The 20,152-nt window shown below is 53.8% G+C and overlaps 1 protein-coding gene across 3 annotated transcripts in view; it reads right to left on the bottom strand.

Annotated features, from left to right (window-relative positions):
- Window positions 1-14,407, bottom strand: part of MAP2K6 (mitogen-activated protein kinase kinase 6) — a 53,394-nt gene extending 38,987 nt beyond the window's left edge. Inside the window, exons 1-2 of one of the 3 annotated variants that reach the window (XM_084491753.1) lie at window positions 14,370-14,407; window positions 13,974-14,079 (exon numbers count right to left, since the gene is read on the bottom strand). In XM_084491753.1, the coding sequence (XP_084347879.1) occupies window positions 13,974-13,989 (16 nt within the window). In that variant the 5' untranslated portion in view covers window positions 13,990-14,079; window positions 14,370-14,407. Of the gene's footprint in view, window positions 1-13,973; window positions 14,307-14,369 lie in introns of those variants that run through there. The other 2 variants (XM_084491754.1, XM_084491755.1) reach the window with 2 other exon arrangements.
- Window positions 14,408-20,152: the final 5,745 nt, after the last annotated feature.

Here is a 20,152-nt window from a genome sequence, read left to right as displayed (position 1 = left end):
TGGGGTGGGCACAGCAGTCCCCCCAACCCTGTGCAGGGACACCGTTAGCACCGTGCAGCACCGCTGGGACCAGAGCACAGCAGCCACCCCGTCCCGTCCCATCCCATCCTGCTGCGCCCAGCCTCGGGGCCGCCTTGTCGCAAGGCTCCGCTCGCTCCCGTGACTCAGCCCGGCAACCTGCAATGAACCCAGCGCAGGAGAGGCCCCAAACCAAAATAGCAGGGCTGTCGCAAGGAGGTGCACCGCCTGAACCGGGCAGCGGAGGTTGCGCAAAGCCGTGCCCTGCTCGCGCCAGTGTTAGCTGCGGCTCAGGGCCCGTCCCCGCTGCAAAGGGGCTGCGTGCCCAATTTGTGGCGACTGACAAATGTCAGCTCTGCCGAGCTACACAGACAAAGATCTTTGGTTCTGCTGCGAGGTGCATTCACCACCAGGTCAGCCCTTTGAGCCTGCGTCCAGCAGGGGACGGTTTGCGGCGAGCGAAGCGCTGGCAGAAGGCGCAGCAGCACGGCTGGCAACGAGGGCTCCAGCAGGGTAAATCTGCTTGTCCCACAGCGCAGAAACATGCAGACACATCACCCAACTGTGCCAATATCAGAGCCCATTTCCCTGCCTTTCAATAAGCTCTGCGTTTCGGTAATTCAATTTTGAGGGCAATTTCCTGACTTGGGCTGATCTCCCCCGCTCTGCCCATTTTTCTCTTCACGCAGCCTGCAAACGGGCTGCAGTCTGCAGCGTTTATCCAGGCCGATGAAGAAGCCAGAGGGATGCGATTTCTCCTTATCTGCCAGCATATTTTGGTTACGAGAGGCTGTTGGTCCCTCTGGTAAGAGCTCCTCTGCATTTTAGAGGAGTTCAGACCTGAGCGCGGCGGAGAAGAGACACTTTGATCGGGACCAGGCCACACGGGGAGAGGCTGCGATGCTTTAGGATGATCTTTCCTGCCCCACAGCGGGTGCTGCAACCTCGCTGAGCTGTTTTATGGGCTTCAGCACCATCCTGGACTCTCCATTGCTGGCACCTTGGAGTTCCCTTCCCAACCTGTCTCTGCCTCGATGTTTTCCTTGCACCTCGCTGCAGCGCCTGCTTGCAGGAATACCCCCGTGGGAGGAAAGGAGACCTGCAGCACCCGCTGTCACGCTCGCAGACCGTCAGAGAGCAGCCACGTGCTCTTTTCTGAGGCTGACAATTCAGAGGAAATCGGGCGGTGACAACAGACAGCTCTGCCAGCTGTACCAGCCGCAGCGAGGGAACTGCAGGCAGCGCCGGGCGCAGCGCGGGGCCACCCCGATCTTCCTGCTGAGCTGCTGCCAGGGCTGGGCTGGGACCTGCAGGCATGACGAGGCAAGGCAGAGTCCTCCCCTGACGTCCTGCTTTTCTTTAGAAAACAGATGCGATGCAAAACCAGACCGAAATTCATCATGCTTTAGGTGCTAATGCAAGCAGGAGATGGGAGATAGGAGGGGTTTGCTTGCCTACGGCTTTCAGAGTAGGGCACAAGAGGCTTTAATATATATAAATAAATAAATAAAAGCGGTTACAACACTTTGGCTGAACCCATCCCACGTGTGCATCCAGCTGCATGAACTTCGGTGGCCTGGGGGAAAGGGCATGGCTCCTTGCAACCTCTGTGCAGGCGGTGGCAACGTCACCAAGCAGGAGAGAGACCCACCGGGAGCAGGAGCTGGGGACATCTCCTGGTGGGCAATCCCACCCCGACTGCCCCGAGCTGCCCCCAGCACAAGCCCTGCCCCTGCCCAGCTCTCCTCAGAGCAGGGATGGCCCAGGGGGATGCAAGGAGGAAGCACGAGGTGCTCCAGCGATGCCCTCCGGCAGCCTCCTGAGCCTCCACGGAAAAAGAGGAGGAGGTGGTGGGCGGCAGGGACCCGGCACAGGGATGTGCACGCTCCGCTCGTGTCCCCAATGACCCCGTCCATGGCCGTGGGCAGGTTGCACAAGCCTTGTTTGTGTGCGTGTGCCTCCCCGCCTGGCGCTCGGCTGTGCTGCAATAACGAACGGAGGCAAAAACACGCCTGGTGCTCGGGGCTCTGAGTCACCCCCGGGACCAGGAGGCTGGCAGCCGGCGGAGGAGGCTGCCCACGTGGCATAGGGCAGCAGGGGCACGGGCAGCAGGCCCGTTCCCCCTGGTGTCCCCGAGCACCAGACTGAGCCCATCTGCAAGGGCTGGGGAGGCACCTGCAGAAAAACGCTGCGTAAAAACCCAAAATGCAAGATTTGACTTGGTGCCTGCACACGCCCCATCTCCAGCAGTCTGATGGAAATGCCAAAGGGGCCAAACCCTCTTCTTCCTTTTCATCTTTCTTTGCCTAACTATTTTTCCATCCATCGATTTGATTTGCTTTGGTGCTGATGCAGTGCTCCGGCTCCGCATGCAGCCCACGCGCAGCAGAAATCCTCTGCCACCAACCTGCTCCTGCCCCAAATGGCCTCAAACCCCACAATCCTGCTGTACAAGTGGTAACGGCTTGGAGAAACCTCATTAGTGCCCGAGTGATGGCCAAGAGGATTTTGCTTCCCGCGTCCCCACTGCATCCTCCCTTGTTGACCTGGGAAGGATGTGGTGGTGATGGAGAGCCTGGGGAGCAGCAGAGGCCATCGGGAGCCCGCCTGGGAGCCTCGGGGCCTCTCCTCTCACCCGGTTATCATGAGAAATCACAGCGTGGAGCTCCAGGGAGCTGAGCAGCAGAGGGAGTCGCTCCCTCAAGTCACCGCTACGCCATAAATCACACCGGTATCGTCCCCCTGCCAAGGGCCACTGGCTTTGCTGCCTTCCCATCGCAGAGTCCGCGTGCTTATCTCCCGTTAGGAAATCCACAGGAACTGCTGGCCGGGGAGGCTGTTCGTCAAGAGCCTCCAGTCCTCGCGGGGATTTTGCCGAGGGACTTTTGGTTTAGTCGCTGCTTTGTTTTCAAAACCTCGGCCGCCTGCTTCCAGTGGGAGTTTGCTGGACTCAAAAGGGGAGAAAAGCTCTTGGAATCCACCCGCGGAACAAAAGGCCTTTTGTGCAGGAGGGTCTGGAGGACACGGCTGCTTTCGGGGCTGCTACCTTCGCTTCTCTTTTCTCCCTGCCGAGGAGCACCTGCCGGCGGAGCAGGGGGCACGGGCTGCAGCGCACGCTGGGGACACGCGGACACGCGGACAGACGCCTCCCACTGTGTCTTGGGAAACAAGTGCTTCCCAAAAATGCATCACGGCATGCAATCACATACGGGTGCTGGGTGACCTCACCCATGCCTGTAACCCTTGGCTGCACTCACACATTTCCCCTAAATGACTGAGGTTTCACCCCAAAACCCCACCAGGGGTGACCGCGCGCAGCCCCATCGTTTAGCAGCAAGCCTCTTACACGCAGCATAAAAGCAGATGTCCTCGTGGCCAGGGTGGGAGCAGGATGCATTAAACCACCACCCCCAGCCCAGCCACTGACACCTCTACTCTTCCTAACCCTGGAAAACTCAGCAGAGGAACAAAACTTTCCCATTGCTCTGTACAAACCCCAGAAAACAATTTCCTAAAGTCCGGCACGGGTCCGCTCCCCACCAGCCCATGAACACCACTTTGCTGAAGGTCTCACTCCAGTTCCAGTTTTAGTTTTCAGGCTTTTTAAACACACTTGGTGTAGCTGGGTTTCTCTCCCAGCGGGTCCTGTGAGGGCTTTTTGAGGTGTGCTCATCGGGGGCAGCTGCTCCCCGAAGAAAACAGGGACACACGGGCTGCTCTGGAAGATGAAGATGAAGGAGATGAAGGTGAAGGTTTGTACCCACTGATTTCAGCTGTGCTGGGGATTTAAAAGCTCAGTTTTGGTGTGTGGCTCCTGCTGTGATGGTTCCCACACCGCAATGGTGCTTAAATGTTAGCACGTGCTTAGCGTGAGCACATCCTTGTTCATGCTGCGTGGATGCTGAGCAGGAGCAAGCACCAAAAGACCCCACAGCCTCCCCTCCCCGAGCTACCCTTAGTGGTGGGAGATTTTGTGAATGTTCAGAGAAATGTCCTTGTCGACGCAGTCAGGATTGCCACCAATCTGCCTTCGTGCTTCCCCATTAGACACCCCTCTTTTGCTATATTTTTTTTTCTCATTTATGAGCACGTTTGCTTATTTCTGTACCAAAATAATCGAGGGTGATACTCGACAGCTCTGGACAGCGCAGCTGGCAGGACCTCCCTCATGCTCCCTCTGCTGGCAATGCCTCCAGGCACCCAGAGCTTCCTCCGACTGCCTGCAAACACGTGGGCACCCACGAGGAGCGAGGGGTGACCACGGGCAAACCCTGCAGCACCTTTGGGCGCTGCCAGCACCGGAGCAGCTCCGTGCAACCCAAACCACAACATCTTGACCCTGCCATCCTTCAGTGATGTGTCTGAGTGTGCAAGAAGCTCAGGAAGCTCCGAGCCGTGCAGGTGGAGGTGTGCAGGACTCGGAGCAGCTCCTGGGCACCCAGGGGAGCTGGGAGCCTCGGAGGGGTTTGTGCCAGACGTCAGAGGGCACGGACTTGCAGCTCATCCTCCAGCCACCTGCTGAGAGCGCACACATGCTCACACCTCACCTAATAAAGTAAAGCAAAGAACAAAAGCCTTTCTGCAGCTCTTATTTCAGTCCGGAAAGCATTACGGCCCTCCTGATGGCACGGCACCGTGGCAGAAGATGGCACTTCTTGCCCTTTTTTTTTTTCTTTTTCCAGTCAAGTGTCCCTGACACAACCGGGCAGATTTTTCTCTACCCACATACGTCCACGTGGATCAAACCCTGTTAGGCTGCATCTCTCCACCCAGCCTTCTAAATCAGGAGCTGTAAGTACAAACCTCCCTTTATAAGCCCTTCTGTCAAAGCCTCTACACAAGTCCCTGTGCGAGGTTCCAGGCTGCAGTTTCACTTATATACAGAAACGCTCCCGAATCCGATACCGCTTTCTAAGTTGCAAGAACAGACAAGCAGAAAGGGGAAAAAAGGAACCAAGGGAGAGGAAGGCGGTGTAAATCATCCAGGCAGATCCCTGATGTCCACCCTGCTTGGCAGCAGGACAGAATACACCCCCAGCCTTGTAAATCCTCACGCTTAACTGCAAGCACACCCAGTCCCAGTGACTCCTGAAAAAAAAAAAAAAAAAAAGCTCTTCCGATCCAAGTTTAACACATGCATGAGGAGTTTCAATATCAGAATATGAAAAAAAAATAAAATAAAATAAATCAGCTTCTACTGTAAGGTGGAAAAAAATAAATCTCCAGACCCGTCTCCCATCCAACCTCCCAGACCGCTGCCTGCGTTGAGCTACAGCGAGGCCTCCTGAAAGCAGAAGGAGGCGCTGCCTGGGGAGATGCTTGCACAGGATGGGCCCAAAATGCCGTGCTGGGAGGCGAAGGGAACGCTCGCTGGTGCTGGGAGAGCTGGCATTGTTCTGAGGGACGCACAGGAAGAGTGAGAGGAGGAATGCTCGCCGACTGCAGGAAGCTGTTCCAGCCTCTTATCTGACAGAAAGCTTCTGATTTCATTGCGGGGGAAGTACCAAATGTTTTTGAGGGGGAAAAAAATAAATAAATAAATAAATCACATGGTTAGCTCTAAAGGAAGCTGCCTGATGGCATGAATGAAGCTGAAGCCGGGCTGGGTGGAAGCGCCTGCCCAGGTACCCACACCACCACATCCCGCAGGTCCTGCTGGCTGCCGAGGAGGGACCCGCTGTGAATTTGGGTGCTCTTATCTTCAGCGAGCAATTTACTAGCAATAATCTTTGAACGCTGCATCTGTGTCGCCCTCCCCAGCTGCCAGGGGGTTATTTTGGGCTGTTCCTGCAGCTCAGATGCTGGTGCCAGGGGCTGTTGCGCGACGTCCCCCCGTGCCGGGCACGGCCCCGAGCTGCTCGTTGAGTTAATTTGTAAAAACCGATTCCTTGGCAGGAGCTCAAGTCCTCCGTCGAGATGTTCCAGGTTTTATTAGCATTGAGCAAATTACTGGCGTCCTTGGGAAAGGTAAGGAAGTCAGCCTGTTAATTGCCTTTATTTTTTATTGTTTTTCTAGAGGGTATCTCCCAGAGGACAGCTCCACGGCACACAGAGGAGCGCTCTGGTTACTGAAGTGCCCCTACAGATAATGGCTGCTGGGGCTTCTTGCACAGGTACGTGAGGAAACTTCGGGTTTAGGTGTGCTAACTGCTTTATCAGGCTTTGTGCTCTGAGCTAAGCACCCGTCATCTCCAGCCTGGTTGCTCCTGGTAGGTTATTAGGGGATTATGGCTTCCAACCCGGAGCTGAAAAAGCAAAAAAAACCTTCAGAAGGGGTTGGAAAACAACAGTATCTAGAGCACTGCCTTTCTTCTCCTTTAATAGGTTACTCTGTCAACCCCGTGCTTGTTAAATAAGAGAAAAATCTGTGGGCACGCAGTGAAGGTCAATCTTGTGGTTTCTGAAAACATTTAATTAGTACGGTTAAGTACCGAGGTTCTCCTGGGAGCGAGCTTCTGCATTAACCACCAGCACGGCGCTGAGCAGAGGCAAACCTGCAGGAGGGGCTGCAGGTGAGGTCTGTGTCCATCCCTAAAATTTTAGTGGTGGCCCAGCTTGTGATGAGAGCTGTCACGGTGTCTCTGTCCTGCTTCCAGCTCCAAAATCCTCATGGGGTTTGGAAATCCAGCTCAGATCCTGCTTGTGCAGGAGCTTGGTGCCCCCATCGCACCTCTACGGACCCATCAGGGCTGCCCAAAGCCCCATGCTCCTTCAGAGTCATTTCTGCCAAGTGCTGGGGCCCCGTGCTCAAACAAATTGACTCAAGACATAGTTTTGCCCAGAGGGATTTTGGCATCCTGATGACAGCACGTCAAGTCCCTGCTTTTTCCTTCACAGTGCACCCAACTGGAAGAAGGGGAACGGCTGCTCTCGGGTCCTACAGGTGTTCGGCTCCTCGAATAAAGCCACAATAAACGTCGTGCATCTGCTTTAATTAACCCGCGGGCAGTAGCGTGCAGGAGTGCTAGGATCACAGCCTGTCATCTCCTTTACAAGAGGCCACGGCATCAGCTGCCTGAGAGGAGAAATCAATTCCAGTCCTCGCGAAGCCGAACTTGGCTTTAATTCCCGGTGTTTCTGCAGCGCCGGGGACCCCTAATTGTAGGCAATTAAAGCAGCACTAGAAAGAAAGGGCTGTGTTGAAATCAAAGCTGGAAAGCGTGCCTCGAAATGGCTTCCAGTTGCGGGCACTGGAAAAGTGCCTGGGGAGCAAGGGGCCGGTGCCAAGGGCAGCGCTAGGTGCTGCACGGATCCTGCCTGGAGCCACTGCCAGCGGGACCTTCTCAGCCCGGGCACCCTTCTGCAGGGAAGGCTTCTCCTGCACGCAGATACCTGCGTGGGCACGCAGGGCTGCTTGTAGGGCTCCCATGTTCCTTGGAAAGAAATGGGATGGGATCTGCTGGGAGCCTGTGAGGAATCAAGGCCGGGGAGAGGCAGCTATCAACGCTGATTGAACCCTTCTCACCCTCTTTGCTCTGAGCAGGGCTGTCCGTGCCGGACGGGGACTTTTTGTCGCTCCAACAGCTCCAAAATAATGATTTTTTTTTTTTTTTTGAGTCATTCTCCATCTGACCTTGAACTACCAGAGAAGCAAGAAACGTCCATAAGAGGAAGGATAACGCGGCGCGAAGCTGTGATGTCCACAAAGCAACTTGCTGCTCGAGTGTCAAACAACCCCAGCGAAATTGTGTGAGTGAGAAGCATCAGGCCCGGACCCCACCGCAGGAGGAAAATAAGCACAAAAACATGTTGCTTGAGACGTCCGCGGCAGAGCCGGCACACGATGCTCTGAGGCCATTTGGCACCGGCGAGCGTTGTTTTATTGAGTGCAATTACATATTTTTGTTTAGAAAAAGATTCTCCTTCAAAAGCAGCTCCGGAGCCTTTGCTTATTCAGCCTTCATAAAAAGCCTCTCGCTGCAGACACAGTCAAGTGTTGACTCCTGTACTCATTTTCTATTGCTGCCTTATCTTTGGCATCTCATCTGCAACTTTTACTGTTTTTTTCCACTGGTTTCATCAGAGCGCAGTAAAAGTGGATGTTTTTTGGGCTTCAATTCTGCTAATGATTTTTGATCTGCTCGGTGCAGGCTAGGAAAATCTAGCCGTGATTATAAAATTGCAAGCTAAGTAGGCTAACAAAACAGCAACAGCAAGAAACTGGATCAGCTCTGCTCAGCAGAGTTTTCCTGCTTGAACGGGGGAAAAAAATAAATGCTTTCTCTCTGAAATCTTTCTTACAAATATGAAACTGCCTCAGCCATAGAGGCTGCTCCCTCCGGCTGCTTGCACAATGCTCCTTGGGCTTCGCTGCACTCGGCTTTTTGCAGCAGCCTAATAAGCAATGGCCAAAGCTCCTGGGATGATTAATGGGGAGCAAGAGCAGCCCGAGCAGCTCCCACCCCGAGCTGCCCTCCCGATGTGGTCAGATGCTGCTCTCACCGTGCTCAGCCTTTGTGTGTGGCTACAGGGTGCAGATCCCCAGCAGTGCTGAGCCAAGGCTTTGCCAGCACCAGCAGACGGAGATGTGCGAGCGGCTGCCTGGAGCTTCGACGAAGGATGTTGAGCATCTGTTTGCAACATCTCCAAAGTCAAGATGACTCAGAAGTGCTTTAGCACCCCAGAGACTTTAATGATGGGATGAACTCTCTGAGACGTCAACCAAGTGTTTGGGATTTCCTGCTCGAAGGGAAGGATAGCTTTAATTTTGGCTTTGAGGCAGAAAGAAAAAAAAAAAAAAAAAAAAGCCCTGCAAACAAGAGTGTCGGGCTTCCCCCCTCCAAATTGCTTTTTACTGAGCCAGGGTTACTGTGCGAGGACGCTTTTCCATTTGTACTTGTCAACATGCAAAATAACATGGACTTGGAAGACAAAAGAAAAAAAACAAATAATAATAATAATAATAATAATAATAAAAACTTTTTGCAAAATGAGCAGGTCTGGAAATCATAGAGAACGCCCTTCACCACACTGCCACCACAGACCCTAATACCCGGCGTGGTGCAGCTCCGGGTCCTCGACCTGCTTTGGTGCTAGCATTGCTCCAGCTGATAATGGTAATTTCCTACACTAGTCCCAGGCAGGCCCTAAGGAAGGGAGCTATGCAACTCTACGGATAATAAAACTGTGATTATTGTAGCTCTGGCTATGGCTAAAATGAAAAGAGCAGTCTTGGGCTTTCTCCTGCCACCAGTGACCCCACACAGTCACACCGTGACCCCATTGCACCCACCGGTGCTGCCGTGTCCCCTGCAGCTCCCCAGGCTGGGAGCAGGGACACGGAGCAGGCAGCAGCAGGACGAGCACTGGGCTGCAGGCTCATGGGGTGACAGCAGGTCACCTTGGAAAGGGTTTGGGAGCACTGTGCCCAGCCTTTGGAGTAACAGGTCCTGTCCTCCAAGCGCACCCACAGAGGTCTGCAGGCGTGCTCCTGCTCCTGTGCTATTTACCTCTGTGTTATTCCTCATTTTCCACCTTTAAGCTCACTTTAGATGTGATCCCTCTCCAAGAGCCTTCTACAGATGATGTTACAGTTCTTTTCAGCAAGAGAAAACAGAGAACTGACCCCAAATGCACGTTTAAAAAAAAAAAAAAAAAAAAAAAAAAAGCTAAACAAGCAAACAAAAACAACTCTGTAGTCATCTTATGTATTTGCAACCACAGCACACAACTGACAAGTCTGCCTTGTGACTTGCAAGGTAATTGTGCTCCATTAATGCCAATGCTCCTGGAAGAATGAAGTGTCTCAGCCCTCTAAATTACGCCTGTGGTTTTAATTGAGTATCATTTGCTTCACCTTAGCAGCTTGCGTATGTGTCACGGGAGGGAATTCACCCCAGAGGAAGATCCTTTTTTTTTTTTTTTGGCGACTAAACGAAACAAACGAGCACCACTTCGTGTGGCAGTGAGAAACCCAAACTTTTTTCAGCTGGGAGGAGAAAGCACGTCTTTACTCCTTTTCCTCTGCAACTTATCACTTTTATGGCTATAATTACTTCTATAGCTTGAGCTTTTAAATGTTTATATATTTTCCTAGCCCTGCTGAGCAGCATGCTCAGCTCCGGGGAGCTGCTGCCCTGGCCACGTTGCCAGCTCTCGTGCCACTTCGGTGCCAGGACACGGGACAGGGCACCCCAAAATACACTTGGTTTCGGCACCCCAGCACTGCTGCCTGCAGCAGAGGGTTGCCAGCACCTCCAGCAGCACTGCAAGCAAATCCTTCCCTGCGCAGTGCACGGAGCAAGAGAGTGACTGGAGGTGCTCAGCTGGGTGCCTCGGTCCCCCCTCACTCAGCTGCACCATGCAGCAATTTGGTTTTGTCTGACATTTCCAGCCTAGTACTTTCCACCCAGGCCATCTGCTTTGCTTTCACCCCATGCTACTCAATTCCTCCAGCACTGCATTGCACGAGACTTTTAAACTCCTCTGTGTGCATCTGCAGCGCCAAACACGGGCAGACCCCACCACCGAAGCAGACAGGACATGCAACAGGGTGAGAGAGCGACTCAGCATGGTCTCTTTTAACAAAATAAAGATAAAAAAGCATGCAATTTGCACCGAACTGGGTTGCATTTGCTACTAGGCCAAGCCTTGCTAGGCTGGCACCTCCCTGGCCATGTCGCGGCGGAGCCTGCCCTTGCCAAGCGCCGCTCAGCGCGGTCATGGAGAGGCGCTGAGGTGGTGCTGACGAGGCACGTTGCACAACCTCCAGCAGCCTCGCAGTGCTCACAGGTTAATTTGACACTAGCAAAAACCTGCCACCTGCCCGGGACAGCGATTGTTTTTTTTACAAGAGCTACCATTGCAGATTTGCGTTTTGTTCCACGGCAATTTCTAGCTGGAAAAAAACAAACAAACAAAAAAAAGAGCATTTTGCACGAAATGTGTTATTCTGCAGAGGTGCAGGGCCTTTGGTCAAAGTCCATAGGGTACACGCTCAGCCAGCATCACGTGGGACATGGTTCTCAGGAGGGCAGGATCCCTTTGCAGCCACAGCACACAAAAATTGTCTTCGAAGCAACAAATTGTGAGAATTAGGAAAGAGATCAATGTGCGGCAATACCCGGTAGCTGCACGTACCTCACTTCCATGAGCCATTTATGAATTACTGCTCTAATGGCAACTGTTTCCCCTTCTTTTCTCTTACTTTGGCGGAGAAGTTTGCATATTTGCAGGTTGCTCCTCTGATGTGGGCTCCGCAGGTGGGTAATTCCCCCGTTACGATGAATTTGGAAGGCTCCCGAACGTATCTGCTGTCACCAGAGTTCAGATTTATAGCCTCAAACTGTGTCTAGCTTGTAATTAATATGGACTTCCGCTTTTTTTTTTTCTTCCAAAATAATATCCTATTAGTCATGACAGCCAAATGCTCCACGTTTGGGCGAGGATCCAGCCCCCGAGCCACCGCCACGGCCCAGCCCCATGCTCAGGAGTGGGCTGAGGGACCCTCGGTGCTCGGAGAAGTCTTGTTTTCCATGGGCTACTCCATCCAACTAAAACCACTATTTTGTAGCTGAAGAGAGGAATGGAAGTGGAAAAGAGCAGGCGTCAAAACATGAGAGCTTGCACCCGGTCGCATGCTGTGGATTTGATCCATACTTTGTCAACTACGAAGCCTTGAAGTCCATCCGAGCGCAGGTGGCACCACTGAATATTGCAAGCACGATGCTGAAAGCATCTTCTGCTTTCTGCTGCAGCCAGGGCCGAAGGGAAGTGCAGTTTCCACGCTCCAGGCAGAGTTTTGTCTCCTCCAGCAGCGCCGTGGCCGTGCAAGAAGCCGCTCTCTGTGTGGCACAGGTAGGGGCTGCAGAGAGGGGCTGTGCTCAGCCTGGCGAGGCTCTTTGCAGGGAAGAAGCCCTCTCATCAGAGAGCAGCCCTCTCGATTACCGTCCCCCCCTGACAGGCAGCACTAAAAAATTAATCTCTGCCAAATTCTCAGAACAACTTTGGAACCAGTTCAAAGGCAGGGAGAGGGCTCCGCAGCTCGGCAGCTGGCTGGAGCCCTGCGCAGTATTTTAGAAAGCTGACGAGCAACCTCCCCTGCAACACGTGAAAGCTGATCCCGAAATGCAGATTGTGGCTCATTTAATTCATCCCGGGGAGCGATACCTCGGGTGCGAGCCCCTGAGCCTGCAGCCCCTTCCCCAGCAGGACCTGAGCCCGGACAGCTGAGCGCGGTGAGTTTATCTGCGCCAGGAATTCCGGCCCCGGCGCTCGCGTTGCAGGGCAGGAGATGGACGGAAAACGGATTCAAGAATGATGCCATTCATTGGGATCGTGTTCTGTGGGTTGGCTACTCGCGTTTGCCCATTTTCCTGGTACTGAGGACGGACAAGGCCAGCGCCGGCGTGCGTGGGGGCTGTGTGGTGCCCCAGGGGTGGGCTGCGGGGACACCCCACGAGTCCCTGCCCACCCCTGGCTCCTTGTGGCCATGCTCTCCCACCCCAGGCTTTGCAGGGCCCCAAAGCAAGCAGCTGCTCCCCACGCAGCTCCTGTCCCCATGGGTCCTGCAGGGACCCTCCTGCAATCAGCAGCGAGCTCCGGGTATCATTGCGTTCAAATTTTGCATTATCAAACTTCCTTGGCTCTTTCCATTGGAAACTTTTACAATTCCCTGCTTGGCTGGAAAAGATGACTGCAGCAAACCCAAATTAGGAATAAATTATACAACAACTTTACATTTTTCTTACAAAGGAAAACTGTGTGGCAAGAGCTGCGAAAGCACCTCCTTCCTATGTCCTCCCAGCGAGGCTGGCAGTGGATGGCCACCAACTTTGCAGACGTCTCAGGAAAACAACACAAAACAAGCCAAAAGCCAGCCCCAGTCCCAGGCTGGGGGCTGCTGTCACCCCCCAGGGCATGCATTCCCTCGCCCCCTGCTCCCCACTCTGCGTGACGGCCACAAGATGCAGGAGCAGGCAGCTGCAAGAGCAAATCCACGCGTTCAGAGGAGCTCAGAAAGCTGCATCTGTGTGGCCGGGCGCTGACATATGTGCATCTATTTTCACAATGAATGGCCAGAGCAGCAACTCCTGAACCATCTCCGCCTGCTCCTGCAGGGACTGTTGCATTCCCACAGCAGTTTTTGCAATATTCAACTCCCCAGCTCCCACCCCCCCCTTTCCCCGACACGCAAGCCCTTGCAGGACACAAGGCAGAGCGAGTCCGGAACAACCACCGAGTTTAAAAGCAAGCTCCAGCCTTTCCCACGCTGCTGGCAAAAAAATCACTGCTGTCCCCTACCCAGCCCGGCCCCTCCCGCTGCATCCCAAGCACCGAGCCCCATGCTCCAAAATGCCAAATAAAGCCCCCCCTGCACGCTCTCAGCGATCCGGTGCTGCAAAGCACACCGCTGCCTCCGACCAAAAGTTACAAAATATTACCGGGGAGGGTGCGAGGGGGGGGGGGGAGATCGCTGGAAAATGATCTCAGCCCTGGCACAAGAACAATACTTTCCCATGGAAACATAGGTATATATTTAATTCCTGGTAACTCCACTCAAGTTTCACCTTTCATCTCGTCCACGGACTTCTGTAAAAGTTTCATTTAATTTTGCACTTGCAATTAGCTCTAATTCTCATGCACCGTGCCCCTTTTGCATGCACACATCCAGCAGCAAACGCAGCTGCTCTTCAACACCCTTTATCTGTCCTGACTGTGCAAAAGGCAAGAAAAAAAAAAAAAAAAAAAAAAAAAGGGCTCAGCAATCCCCGCAGAAGAATTCAAATAACGTCAATGCACAGCTGAACTGCGAGCCCTGCCTTACAGGAACTGTGTGTGTGAGTGCGTGTGTGGCTGCAAAAAGGCACACGCTAAACAGGAAATGCAACTGAGAGCCACTGAAAAGCCTCAAACTTCAAAATGCAATTGCATCCCGACAAAATGCATGCATGCACTGCGAAATGCATGCACGCCTTCTTGCACGTTTTGCAACGAAACGGAAGCAGGAGCCTTACCTCTCGCCTGAGACATTTTCCCCTTTGCTTTGCTGGGGGGGAGGGGAAGCACAAAAGACTTTGCCTTGCCTCTCCTCTGGAGCTAGTTTTGCAACAAAGATGCGGACTGCAAGCGCCCAAAAAAAAAATAATAAAATAAATAAAATAAAATAAAAAAAATCTTCGTGCAACGAGGGGGGGGGAAACTCCTCCCGCCCGCCTGCTGCAGCAGCACCACCAGCAGCACCAGCAGCAGCAGCAGCAGCTCTCCTTGCAGCTGGGAAAGGGGGGGGGGGGGGGGGGGGAAGAGAGGAAAGCCGTGCAATTGCACGCTTTGCAGGAGCAGCTTCGGGGGCGGGGGGGGCGGCCTCCCCCCCCTTTGCTTGCACGGCGAGGGCAAGGCTGCGCTGCACCTACATGATGGGCCAGGGCTGGCAGCTCGCAGCTCCAAACTTGGGAGCCGGGGGGGGGGGGAAAGCAGAACGCGGAGGGGGGGGGGCGCGCATTGCGCTCGCGCGCCGCCGGCGGCCGCCGCGCAGCCTGCTGGGAGTTGTAGGTTTTTTTGGTAGTGCCCCCCCCCCGGTGTTTCGTTGCCTGCAGGGGGCGGCGCTGCGCTGCTGCGCGCACCCGCGGAGGCTGCGCGCGGAGATGAGGGGGGGGAAAGGGAGGGAAATGGGGGGAAATGGGGGGGATGTGGTGCTAAAGGGGGAAGGGGGGGGTTGGGGGAGGCGGTCGGGGGTGGAGTGGTGCGGTGGTAGGGCTGTGCTGGGGGTGGGTTTGTCTGAATTGAGGTGGGAGTGGGGAGGGGGTTGTGTGCGCTGCTCTGGTGGCGTCCCTGCTTGCACACCTGCGGGCATCCCTGCCTGAATGCCTGTCTGCACCCCTGTCTGCAGCTCTGCTTGCAGCTCTGCATGCATTCCTGCCTGCACCCCCACATGCATCCCTATCTGCACCTGTCTGCATCCCTGCTTGCATCTCAGACTGCACCTCTGCATGCACCCCTTGTATGCATCCCTGCCTGCACCCCTGCATTCATCCCTATCTGCACCTGTCTGCATCTCTGCTTGCATCTCTGCATGCATCCCTGCCTAAATCCCTGCTTTCATCCATGCGTGCACCCCTGCGCGCATCCCTTCTTTTATCCCTGCCTGTATCCATGTGTGCACGCTTGCCTTCAACCCCACATGCATCCCTGATTGCATTCCTGCTTGCATCCCTGCTTGCCCCTTGCATGCTTGCACGCCTTCACCCCTTGCATGCATCCCTGCTTTCAACCCTGAATGCATCCCTGCGTGCACACTTGCCTTCAGCCCCACATGCATCCCTGATTGCATCTCTGCGTGCGTTCCTGGCCTTCATCCCTGCCTGTACCCCTGCCTGCACCCTGCCTGGATCACCCTGCCTGCGTGCCCTGCCATTATTTGGTGCTCCCAGCCCAGTGCTGGCTGCAGGACACAGTTGCTGCTGGCACAATTTTGCCCTGGGAGTTACCGGGTGCAGGGAGAAGGCAGTGGCTGCTTAGCACAGGCACTTCCCAGGTGGATTCTCGGGCTGCTGTGGGACTGGGGAAATGCTCGGGGGTGAATGCAGTGGGGTGGCCAGAATGCAGGCAATGGGGGGTGAGGAGGTGGCACCAGCAGGGCCCTTGTAGGCAGCCCCATTGCCCCCTCCACATGCTGGGGTCAGGAGGGTGTTGCTGACCCCCTGCAGAACAGGAGATCCTATCGTGGTGTCCTGCTCACCACAATGAACACGAGAAATTGTGGTGGAAAAAATGCCCTGGAAAGAGCAAAAAATATGTGTTCCACTTTGTCCCCGTTGCTTTTAGATTTTAAGGCACCACCAGAGACAAACCTCTCGTCCCTGCGTTCGTACGGTGCCAGGGGCTCTGCACCGTTGTGCACAGCACGGCGGTGGCAGCGCAGCTGGTCTGAGGCACATCAGAAAGCATTAAGGATTTGTAGCCTTTTTGTCTTCTCCCCTTGCAGGCAAAGCAGATGCAGCGAGCGTGTCCCAAACCTACTGTGTTGTGGGTTTTTTTTTTTTGGAGGGCTCTAAGCCACGTGGGCCAGCTCAGGCCCTGTAGGCTCACAGGGAGGGGGGGATACCCCACTGTGCAACGAGGAACCCCGCTTGGAGAGACCCTAGGGAAATAAAAGCTCTTGGCCTTCCTAAAGCAGCCCTTAACAATAAATATTTCATTATGGGAACACTGGAACGGCAACAACAACATAAAACAACACCTAAGTGATAAGAAATGTGTGCTTTAAAAGTATTTCCAGCTGAATTAGTGGCATAGATGCTCGGTTATACCCAGCGAAATGCAGGTGGCAGAGGGGAGCCCCGAGGTGGGAAGCAGCACTGCCCCTTCTCCTGGGGGTTTTCCTAGGGCTGGGCAATGGGAATTGTTGCAGAGCTGTGTAGAGATTTTCAAACTCCTAAATCCTGCAGGCTGTGCCCGAATTCCCCTTGTCCCAAGCAGGATTCACCCTGCTCCTCTCCAGCAACAGGCCCAGGACCCCCAGCCCTTCTGTTCACACCATCTCCTCCGGTGTGCAGCGCTTGCGAGCTGTGGGTAGAGAAGAAGGCCTTTTGCCTTTTGAGGACTCGTTAAGTAATTTTTTAAGCACCACGGGAGCTGCTGGCTGCAGGTTTTGTTTACAGCAGGACGCCTCGATTTGCTGCGGAGCAATTAGTCCGGTGGAGCAGACGCCGAAGCAGAGCAGAGCAATCTGTTCTCCAGCGGCTGCAGACCCAGGAGCCACGGGGAGGCGACCGGAGAAGCCTTGTGCAAGGCTGCGCCTCTCAATACACCTAATTGCCTTCCCCAGGAGCATCACTTTAATCATCCTGTTGTGGCAATAAGCAGTGTCCTGCCGCCTGCATACCTGGGCAGTGACTTTTTGGAGAGCAGCTCCCAGCTGGGCTGCAGGACGCATGCAGGAGGTGGGGCGTTGCATTTATCAGGGTGACGAAGCCCCTGCAGCACCCGCTGTTGCTTCCCTGCCCGTGCTCCGCTGATGTGCAATGCCCATCCCTGGGATGCTCAAGCACCAAAACAATGGTAGCAAAAAGCCACGAAATCAAAGCTCCTGGAGAGAGATCAGCTCTCAGGGAAGTTCGTTGTATGATGGATCCACAAGGCTGCACGAAGAGATGTGATTTCCAAGCCTGGCCATAACTTCTCCTCCAGCACCGACTGTCTCTATGTCACCCTTTCAATTTTATGCATGGTTATGGCTTGTTTATTCCTCCCTTCAGCTTGCTCCCTCATTGCTAAGAGATGAATTTGCTGCAGAAAAGGAAAAAAAAAATGACAAACACGCCATGGTTTCAGGACACAACTGAAAATTCTCATCTCTGCACTTGTAAAGAGCCACTTTGCACTGAGGTACGGATTTGTTTTAGGCTTCCCAGCCCACGCTTTGATCAGGGTGATGGAAGGCACGCTGTGCCATGGGGTGTTTTGTCCAGGAAAAATACAATTAGAGGTTTTGTTTTCAGTGCTTGCAGGAATGATTGCTTGCAAATAATCTACAGGCCAAAAATGAATCCCAGCGCTGTGTCCACAAACAATGCAGGCTCGAGGAGCGTTGCTTCTTGGAGCCCTCCTGCTTTGCTCCTCCAGCATTTCTTTATCACCACGTTTCCATCTCAGCCACCTGGCTGTTTGGCATATGTTCCTCCCTGTGCCACAATCCTTCACTGCAGGTTGCTGCACCGAGCTCAGCAGGTGCAGATCCCGGCGCTGTGTGTGCTTTGTAACCACCGAGGCGCACACAATGCAGCACAGAGAGAAGCAACGTGGTGCCTGCAGCCCTGCTGAGCTCCTCATGCCAGGGCTTTTGGGCTCCAAATCATGCTCTGTACAGTGCCTCAGGGTGCAGAGGCACTGCTGCTATTGCCTAAACCCGGTGTATATTTTGGGTAATGACCTATGCATGGCAGGATAGAAGTCACAGTGCCTGGGAAGCGAGATCTTCCCAAACCAATATACTTTGTGTACGAAAGAATTGGGCAGGAGGAGCATGGCCAGGCAGCACCCACAGCAGGGAGATGTTGTGCTATCCTACCCTAGGCAATCCTCTCCCCTAGGCAGGATCTTGAGGATTTTGCAGTCATTTTTTGGCTGAGATCAACCCCAGCAGAGGTGATGGCACGAAGACAGGCGGACACCAGCTGGTTCCCTCCTGCTGCTGGGGCACAGCACGCACACCTCACCTCTCCTCCAGAGCACAGAAAGCATCGGTGCTGAGCAGGATGAGCACTCTGCTGGCCACAAGGCAGGCAGACGGGGCTGGGCTCACCTCCAGCAGGTGAATTTGCCCCAGGAGTTTCTCCAGGATGAGAGGGACCAGCTAGGCAGAAGGGGGCTCTGCGGGGACGGCTGGGGATGGAGCTCAAGGAAAAGCCAAGGCAAACAGCGGGTGCAGATGCTGAGGAGGAGAAAAATGCTTTACGAGCGAGGAGGTGAGAAACAATGAGGCGTCCTAAACACGGCTGCTTCTGGGAGCAGAGACCATCTGCTCCTCGTCCTGAATGGTGCTGGGCGATCGCCCCCGTTCTTTTGTTCCCCGATTTAAAGGGGATTGCAGGCTGGGAGTGCTGTGAAAGCCCAGCAGAGTTCCTGAGAGTTCAGCTCCGCCAGGGCTTTTGTTCTGCCTTGCCTCTGCTACTTTTTTCCTTGGTGTTTTCCCTTGCAGCCGCTTGCATGCCACGTGTTTTCCCACTTCGGATGGGTAGAAATGCAGCGGGACACCGCAGCCAGCAGCGTGCTGCCCCCGGGCAGGTGGGGAGCTCGGGGGGACACTGACCAGAGGGGCAATGACCAGAGGCTGAGGGCTTCACAGCTCATAAACGTGGCAGAGGCTGATATGCAAAACCTGCTTACAGCTTAGGAACTGAAGAAATAATGAAGTCTTAGAGGTATAACCCCTGCTGGATAAGAGCGAGGGGCTGAGCACACTTTTCCAAGCAAAATGAGGGCAGTGCTGGTCTCTTTTAGGCTAAAGAAGAGGGGTAGAGATTAAAATGCTCTATCTCAGACCACTAAGAGCCATGCCATGTGAGCCAGGTCAGATGTTTTACCATTATTTTTGAAAAACCGGAGGCTGATGACAAATTAAGCAGCCTCATACCACTGGAAATCAGTCAGCTGGGAGCTGCTTTTCCTTTGCATGCCGGTGTGGGTTTGGATGCTGCGAGTATTGCCTGTTTGTTTCCTCTTTGGACTCCCTCCTATCTGCACTCCATTTGTATGCATATTTTACATATATACAATTTATATACACATTAAATATACACATGTGTGTATGTAAAATAGCTCCTCCAATTACTTTGGTGAAGCAATTGACCAAAACGCATCCTTCGGGCACCTCGGAAGCACTCAGGGCAGCCCACAGCCCGTGCTTTGCTGGATTTGCAGGGCTGGCGCTGCTCCTGTGGGCACGTTGGGCACTGCCAGCTCTGCCAGGGGTCTTTAAATGTCTTTTGGGGTCATGCACAGCACTTTCAGGCTCAGTGGCGGTAAGATTTTGCAGTCGTTGTTTGGAGACCCGGCAGTGTGGGTGGGACAGGAGCAAGAAGCAAATCCAGACTTCCCTAAATTCTGCCCGGGCATGAACATCCAAACCTTTTGGTAAGGTTTAGGCCAGCACCACACACCCTGCACCCAGAGCAAGGAAGGAGCATTCAAAACGACCCCGTTAAGTTTGCTGCAAGACCAGGGTGCCCTGAGCTGCCCCAGAGGAGCCCCAGGGGCTGGCATTTGTCCCCATCCATCCTGGGCAGAGCCTCCAGGAGCTCACAGCAGCGGCTGTGTCACCACCTGCAGATGTGGCTGTGACCTTCGGCCTGGCGGTGGCTGTCCCCGTGTGTCACCTGCCTCGCTAATGCCCGGCTCGCTGACTTATCTGTGGCGTTTGTGGGGTTTTTCACCTTGTGGCACCGCTCTGCACTTTGGACTTTGTTTCTCGCTGCTTGTCCCTGATTCCTTCTTTCCGCCGGTCATGGAGGATGGCAAGAACTGAATTCTCAGGACTAATGTTTAAAACCTTACACCAAACTTTTTTTTTCTCCTTTTTTTTTTTTCTTTTTTTTTTTCTTTCTTTTTTCTTTTTCTTTCCTTTTTTCCTTTTTTTTCTTTTTTTTCTTTTGCTTTTTTTTTTTTTCCAGCAAAACAATTTGCAAGCTGTGTTCCT

Source organism: Aythya ferina (genome assembly GCF_964211825.1).
Source record: "Aythya ferina genome assembly, chromosome: 18".
Lineage (NCBI taxonomy): Eukaryota > Metazoa > Chordata > Aves > Anseriformes > Anatidae > Aythya > Aythya ferina.
Note: the sequence above shows the minus strand (reverse complement) of the source record. Positions and strands in the feature narration are given on the sequence as shown.